At 55.4% G+C, this 8,279-nt stretch overlaps 1 protein-coding gene across 2 annotated transcripts; it reads right to left on the bottom strand.

Annotated features, from left to right (window-relative positions):
* Positions 1-4,098: 4,098 nt before the first annotated feature.
* On the bottom strand, positions 4,099-8,279 carry CHPF (chondroitin polymerizing factor). 2 transcript variants are annotated; one of them, XM_062498391.1, is made up of 4 exons: positions 7,975-8,279; positions 6,232-6,796; positions 5,863-6,045; positions 4,099-5,438 (listed from the first exon to the last, which is right to left on the bottom strand). In XM_062498391.1, the coding sequence occupies exons 1-4, from the start codon at positions 8,277-8,279 to the stop codon at positions 4,176-4,178; spliced, it is 2,316 nt and encodes a 771-aa protein (XP_062354375.1). In that variant the 3' UTR covers positions 4,099-4,175. The 2 variants fall into 2 exon arrangements, with proteins under 2 accessions (XP_062354375.1, XP_062354376.1); XM_062498392.1 differs by lacking the exon at positions 5,863-6,045.

Here is an 8,279-nt window from a genome sequence, read left to right as displayed (position 1 = left end):
CTCCTTGCAGGAAAAATGGACTGGTGGCTCCAACCACTTTCCAGCACTCAGTCCCTGACGGTGGGCAAGGAGGCTGGAAAACCAAGGAGGCAATTAAAAGCCCAAGCACGCTGCCTGCCTCTTCCCCCAGTGCCAGAGCTTCAAGTTCTTGCATTCTGCCAAAGCTGAGGTAGTGTGGCCCCAGAGGGAACATCCCTGGGCATAGCCAGATATGCTGATACCCCATGGAATGAAACCCCTGCAGGCAGGCACACACTGACAACAGCTCTGCCTGCACCTACAGCTTTCCTTCTTCATTGCAATGCTATGATTTCCCTGAGCTTGGCCAGAAAACAACCCTAACCAAAATCCCTCATATCCTCCAGAGGGGCTAAGCAGTATGTTGGACATCCAAGGCATTGGATGCAGGTACAGCTTGGCACCTCCCTGTCTGCTCCTCCTCAAGCAGACCAGCTTCTTCTGCCTTCACTTAGAGACACAAGGAAGTGTTTGCTGGATTTGGGTCCTGGCCTGTGGTCAGTGAAACAGCTCCTGAAGAACAGGTACCACTGGCCCCTTCCCAAAGAAAGCACAGAGAAGAAAGGGCATTGTATTTCCCCTTGCCCTCCAGACCTTTCCTGGCATGGCTGCAATTCCCATATCCTCCCAAAGGTCAGCCATCAAACTGATTAATTTTGCTGGGGCTGAAGTAGCTTTGCCAGAGAATTTAGTACAGCCTGAAGTGACCTAAGCAGGGCTAGAGAAGTAGGTTTTGCCTTCCCTGCTCACAGGCTCACTGTTGTGTTTGCATATGCAGGAAAACAAACCACAGTGGGGGGGAAGAAGAGCAGTAGCTTGGGTTTTCCCCACTTAAGAGTCATTTTTTTTTTGCCACAGTGCAGAAATGAGAGAGGAGGCAGGAGGGAAGGCAGGTGCCCACCCAGGCCCAGCATATTCAGAGATTCGCTCTTGTGCTTCAGAGTGCTCTGAACCACCCCTTCACTCTCATCTGAAAACTTTCCAAGAGGAAGTTGCTCTGTCTCTCTTGATTGCTGTGGTAAGCCAGTAACACTTAGAAAATTTCCTCAAGGGAAGCAGAAGTCTACAATGCAGGAGATAAGTTTTCTCCTGCCTCATTTGTAAAATTGACCTTTCACTGCCATGTTTCCGCAACTGCGTTAAGTGCAAACATCCACACATTGTATGAAAGTACTGGTCAAGCCTGAAGACGGATCACAGAATGTCTCTGTTTTCTCAGCTGCCCACATCAGCACCCACAGCTGCTCCTCTTGCCCCTTTCAAAAGTGTCACTATCCCAGTCTGGCACCATGCCTGCACCTGCCAGCCCTATGAGGGCAAGAGAGGGGCAAAGTGCACCTATGCCCATGTCCCTATTGTCACAGGTCTCTGCCACATCCTGTGAGCACAGACAGTGCTCACTTCACAGCCAGCACTCACCTTGCTCACATCACCAACCCCCTTCCCTAAGTTTTGCACATCCTTCTTTGAAGTTTCATCATGTTTTGATGCTGCAAATAGCCTGGCAAACACTAAAACAGCTTCAAACCCTGCCAGCTCCCTTGAAAAGGGAGCAGTAAAGGTGCTGCGAGTGCCACAAGCACTGTCATTTGCTCATACATATGTGAGAGCAGGGAGCCTCTGCTGGTATTGAGAGCGCAGAACATTAAGTACGCAAATATCTCTAACTCAGTCTGGGCAAACAGCAGTGAGGCAAGAAAAACTTTAGACAGTCTCATGATAATTAAATGATGATTCTGAGTTTCTTTTCACAGCCAACTTGATTTGAAGCCGCTTTACCATTTGGACACTCTTCTAATGCCTAATCACATCTTACTACTTGGTCTGCTTTTCAGAGGATAAATGTATCTGTAATACACCTGCATCTGCCTCACTCCCTCTGCCCCAGATTTCCACTTGAAGGGAATTAAGGATGTGCTCGGGGAAGATCAAAAATAGAAATACTCAGAACAAGCTAACAGTTACTGTCTGAAATATAATAAAATTATATTTAAACATATACACTCCTACACCATGGATACAGAGACTGGAGCAGGAAGAGATGAATGAGGTATCCTTGGCAAAGGCAAACCACACAGCCCAGGGGCTCACCATGAGTTTTGCTGAGCACTACCAGCCTTGATAAGTAATAGTGAATAGGTTCAGTTAATTTTCTTGGGGGTGTCTCTTTGATACACGTGTTTCATGAAGCAGTAAAACATGGTGAGTAAAGGGCTGGTGGGAAGGGCACATGAAGTCATGAAAATCATGCCTGGGGCAGGCAGTATGGGCAGGGGACACAGTCCCTACACCTCATAATGCAAATAGGAGCTGTAGGTGATGAAACAGTCCAGGACAGGACCACAGTGCTCTACCCAGCTAAGAACTGGAAAACACAAGTGCTGAGAAAGCCCTGAGATATAAAACAGAAAAGAGAGTGAGAGCCAGCAGAGAGAACAGATCAAGCACCACTGATCCAACACAGTGCTCAGATTCAGTTTCTGGGAGTTTCCTTCAGAGCTGATCCCAGACCCTGGAAGGCAGAGTTCACCTCACTTGAGCAGCCAACCTCTGCTCTGACATGGGCCAAGAGTCCCCCATTACTCACAGTTCACAAAGGCTGTTACAGAGACAGAAGATGTGGGAGGACAGCTGCACCAGGCCTTTACTGGTGGTTTTCCACCCATAGACAGGGCTGAGGAGGATGGGCCAATGGAACCACAAGTTTACAGCAACAGGAAAGACAGGACAGTCAGCACGTTGGACTGGACTTCCCACATCAGGGGGCTCAGCATCCTGCCACACCACCAGTGATGACAGCAGGTAGTTACAGCAGGACAGCCCCAGAGACCGTGAGCATCAGAGGAAGTGCAGGACTCCCGCAGGGGTTCAAGCAGGTGTTTCCAAGTGTCTGCTTGGCACAACATCTGCCAGCCTGTCCATAAGGCATTGGTCTCCCACAGCCTCCTTAAGAAGAAGCAGGCATCTCCCTGTTCAGGTAAAGGATGTTGCAGGTATTTAGGGAAAGAAGCATCTCTGTAAGGAATCTGTCCAACCAGTTGCAGACAGAAGTTATACGAGCAGCCAGCACCTACCACCACAAAGACTCTCAGCAGAACACACATAGCTGCCTCATGAGAAAATCAGCCAGACCCACCAATACATCTCTTCATTTTATTAGTGTAAATGCACCCCATCCCTCCTCCTTTCCCCCTATTAAATATAAACCAGGAGCAGAGAGCGGCTCCTCAGTCGCTTTCTCCTTAGGAGATGCACAGCCAAACCCTCTGCTACACCCATCAGTGTCAGGCACAATGTCCCTCAACCCTGAGGGCAGCCCCACAGTGGGGAGGGATCCCACCTCTGTCAGGAGGCTCTCGTCTGAGGGCTGTGACCTCCGACGTCCTATCAATACTGCGAAGGCCGAAGCGGCCTGGGTCATGGTTCCCATGGGGAGCAGCTCACGGTAAGTGAAATCAGCAGGATCCCCTCTGGCACCCCCTCTAACCACCGGCCCCAGGGGCCCACGCTCCTCACACTACAACCAGCCAGGAGCACTCCAGCTCATTGCCAAGTGGCAAAACCCCAAAACCAACATCCTTATTGCTCTTTTGGGATGGGATGTGCCCCATTCCACTGCCCAAGCTTGTGGCAGGCAAAGGGACGTGTTCCTCCCTCTACAACCAGGCCAGTGCTCCAAGGAGCAAGGGGCACAGTCCTGTCCCAGGACACTGGGGGAACTACAAAGGATCACTCCAGGCCCTGTGGCAGTCACAGCCCTGCAGAAGGGAGACTTTGGGCTCTACATTCTCCCAGTTAAGGGGGGACAGCAAGAGACAGGGCAGCCCATCTCCCCAGTGCTCAGCAGCAGGGCCAAGACAGAGGGATGGGATGAGCAGCCACCAGCTTTGACTGAGGAGCCAGGTGTTCCAGCTTATAGCTCAGTGACTCTGACCCCATCTTGCCCGGGGTCTGCACAGCCATGGCTGCTTGAGAAATACCCAGGCAGCCTGGGCTGGCAGACCCCGGCCTGGGGAGCCCCAGTGGGGCAAGTCACGAGCTTGGACACCAGCAATCTCTGCAGCCACTGCAGAAGGAAGACAGATTTGGGCAGAAGAAGAAGTGGAGTGGGCAGGCAGGCATAACATGGCAGGGCCAGCCCCTCCACCATCCAGGGTTCAGGTGCTGTTTCCCTGCTCCTGCTCAAAAAGGACCATGGCCAGCTGGGAGCGAGAGCCTACACCCTCCAGGCTGCTCTGCACACAGCGGTGGTAGATGTCCTCACTGAGCCGGGGGTTGCAGGCCTGGTGCCGGTAGTGCTGCAGCAGGGCAGGCTCTACAGCCCGGAAGACATGGAGATTGGAGTACTTGATGAACATGTCGTAGATGTCCAGGGTCTCCAGGATGTCCTCATTCTCCTGAACGTCCCCTGCCATGCGGGTGCGTGCTGCCATGTAGTCGGCATTGTAGAAGCAGGCTTCATGGAAGACGTCACGGTCAAAGCGCCCCATGTCCCTCAGCAGGTCCAACGTGGTGGGTGGCACCTGGTTGTGGTAAGCAATGGCTGGGTTGTAGCCCTGGAAGTGGATGGGGAAGAAAACCTGCCAGTTGTTTATGGTGTTCATCCGGCAGCGGTTAAGGAAGTCAGTGGTGACCTCTGTCCCCACGCCAGCCACAAAGAAAAGTGTGTCCACAGGATGCTTCTTGGAGATAATGTCCATGACCTTGATTTGGGAGGGTGCATCTGTCTTAACACTGATCCAGGGGATCTTTACCTCTGCATATTTGCGCTCATACTCAGTGATCTGGGACTTCACAGAGGCAAAGATGTCATTCTGGGTGACCTGCTGGGCCTCAAAGGGGTCATAGATGAAGAGGAAGGTGAGCACTGCATTCTCACTGCTCTCAAAAGCCGCTGCTGCGTAAGCCTCCAGAAAGTGAGCAGCGTAGTCCCGGTCATGGGCCGTTAGTGGCAGGATGACGTTGATGCGACTGGCCTCTGTCACATATGGCATGGGAATGATCTCCACCTCACTGAGGGGCCGCACCAGGTGCACTCGCTTAGTGACAGAGCGGCTGTGCCCCTTCTGGGTGACCACCTCCACCTGAAGGTCCAGCGTGTACTCCATGCCACGTGTGGGGTCGAAGCGCCGGTACCCGTTCACCAGCTGCTGCTTGCGAACATGGAGCACTGGCTGGTACTTGCGGTTCAGCTCCTCCATGGCTGTGGCCACCACATCGGCCACATCTGCCAGATCCACACCATGCAGTTCACACTTGGGGGAGCCATCCACACAGGCATAGACTTGCTCCTCTGTGAAGTAGTCCCAGCGCAGCACCTCAAAGCGGGTTTTAGGCTGGAATGGGGGTGGGATGCCAATAGGCCATGTGGCGACATGGTCCCCATCCACAGACAGGCTGCTGGCGTTCTGAATCTCCATCTGCAAGAGAAGAGATGGAGGAGTGAGAGCCAAGGCAGGTGCAAGCAGATCTTCCAGCTCTGGCAGCACTCAAGCTGATTTCTAATACTCAGAGATTAGCCAGAGCTGGGTCAAAAAGCAGTGCCAGAAAACCTCTGCCCTCAACCAGACTCCTGTCCAGCACCTCAGGTTTTCTCCCCTACCCTGTTCAGCCTTCGTGACAGACCTCTGCACCCTTCCAGCTTCATCACCCTGAACCACCACTGCATCTTCAGGACCCATCTAGGTTCAAAGCTGCTTTCCAGACAGCACCACTGCCTCTGTATCCACATGAGCTCAGCTGATCCTGTCTAACAGCAGGATGAGGGGAGAAACCCAGAGAAGCCAGAAGGCTCACAGGGATAACAAACAGAACCAAGACCCTCCCAGACAAGCCAGGTCTCACCTGGAGCTGCTGGATCTCCTGATAGGTTCTCTCAAGCTCCACCTGTGCAAAGTACTTGTGCAGCCGGTACATCTGGAGGGGATCCAGCACAGGGTGGACAGTGAAGGCGCTCTGGAAACGGAGGTCAGTCTCCCGTTCAGGGTCTGCGTTCTTCCCCAGCTCAAAATAGTGGTAATGCAGACCCTGTGCCAGCCAGGAGAGATAAGTCACAGCCAGCCCCAACCTGTACTCCCACACCACCAGATGCCAGCACAGCAATCTCAAAGGATGTCAGGGTACAAACAGCTAGTCCTCCCAGTTTTGAGAGAGCCCACAGGGAGGAGGGAAAACACTGGGCCAGAATCCAGTCATCTCTTCTGCAGGACCTACCTCATGTTCCTCAGCACAGCTGACACCTGTGTAGTCAATGATGCAGCGGCCCAGCCACTCATCAGGCCGGGCACTGAGGATGTCATTGCGGCAGCTCTCCAGGTGCTGCTGCAGGAGCAGGAGGAGGCTGCGGGATAGCAAGTAGCCAAACCCTCCATAGCAATAACGTCCCTCAGTGTCCCCACCGATGAACTCCTCAGGACGACCCAGGTAGAGGTGGGTGTCAATGCTGAGGTGGGCAACCAGGCGGCTGATGCGGTGTGCCTCCGTGTAGGTATCATCCTGTACCAGGAAGAACCAGTCGAAATCATTCACGTAGTGGTCCAGAAGGTACCTGACAGTCTGGTACATGTTCCAGATGGGCCGCTCGTCACTGTGCGTCACCACCGTCATGCCATGGGGCACCTTGCGGCCCCGTGTGCCTGTGAAGTACACCAGGCGCTCCAGGCGGTGGGCCAGGGTGCGGTTGACAGCCACCCCCAGTGTGTTCAGTGTGCTCTTGGAGGTCAGCACACCCACGAAGAGCCGCTGCCGCATCCCCAGCTCTGTGCTAATGTACCGGGTCCTGCAAGAAGAAAACAACGTATGGCCCCTAGGGCACTGCAACCCACCCCCACTTGCACCTCCCTGTTGTAACCACTGGCACCGACCTCGGCTCCTCTACAGGAAATGGTCTCAGGCTTCAGCCACGCACACATCACCCCAGTGCTACCAGTTGCCACTACACCTGTGTCAGGGGCACTACATAGCACTTTGCTGAGGTCCCCTGTCAACTAGAGACTAAGGGGGACACTACCTTTCCATATGCTGGCCAGTCCAGCTCAAAACAGATGCTCTCAAAAGGCTGAGCACAGCTAAAAGCAGGAAACAGGGCTGCACAATCCAGCACTAGCAGAGACATGACCCACCGGACACACCAGCCAGGTCTGGGAACTGGGAAGCACCTTCCTGCTATCCCTGCCAGTCATACTACTCTAAAGCAGGCAGGCAGGAGAGCCTGTGCTGCCCCCCCACCAACCCGGGGAAGCCAGGCCCCACACAGGATGCTGAAGCCAGCAAGGGGGTGGTTGTGTCCCCCGCCCCACCACGGCCCCCAGCTGTCGCACTCACAATAACTTTCAGGTTTAATTCTCCCAGTCTGGCGCAGTAGCAGGAAGCGACCCCCCCCCCCCCCCCCATCACGTCCCCCAGCCGCTGCCTGGTACACAGTGGCCCCATTCAGCCCCCTTCATCCGCCCACCACCTCGCCAGGACAAGGAGGCCCTTTCACTGCCTGTTCCCTGTCATCCAGGGGACGCTGGGACGGGGCTGCAGCCGACTCCGGAGTAGGCTGGCGTTTGCAGCACTGGGTGGGGACATGCCACCACGGGAGGGGTCCCTGCTCAGACAGGAGGGAACCGTGGCAGGGTGCCCGGCAGCACGTGCTGCAGCAGGCATCTTCCACAGCGCCCACCAGCATGGGCAGGAGGCTCCTCGCTGCGAGCTGTGGGTAAGGTGAAGTCGGGAACAGAGAAAATGAAACAGCTGGGAAAGGCACTCTCAGTGAGAAAATCCCATCTGCAGCCCTAGGTGGACGGAAGGAGGTAAAAGCATACCGCTGAGACTTCTGTAAAGCCCCCTTCTTTAAAGTCCCCCAGGCCCAGCAAGGCACGCACTTAAAGCTCGCCCGCAGCTACCCCCAGATAAACCCCGGTGAGCGGCGGCCCAGGTCCCCCGGCCCGGCCCGGCCCGGCCCCCCCGCACCTGACGGCCTTCTTGGCGGCCCTGCCGGGGCTGGGTGGGCGGTAGGGCACGACGCGGGGCTCCCAGTTGTCAGCGCCCAGCGCGGCGGGCACGGCGTTGGGCCTGCGCGCCGCGTTGCCGTTGGCGGGGCCGGGGGGCGGCGCGGGGCCGCCGTCGGGGTGCGGGCGGGTGGCGGGGCGCGGCGGCGGCCCGCAGGGTTCCTCCACCCAAGTGACGCTGAGCAGGCTGAGGGTGAAGCCCAGCGAGACGCCGATGGCGACGGGCCCGGCGGGCCGCAGCACCGACAACACCAGCGACAGCCGCAT

The sequence above is a fragment of the Cinclus cinclus genome, chromosome 9 (genome assembly GCF_963662255.1).
Source record: "Cinclus cinclus chromosome 9, bCinCin1.1, whole genome shotgun sequence".
Taxonomy (NCBI): domain Eukaryota; kingdom Metazoa; phylum Chordata; class Aves; order Passeriformes; family Cinclidae; genus Cinclus; species Cinclus cinclus.
This window is presented reverse-complemented; position numbering and strand designations above follow the sequence as displayed.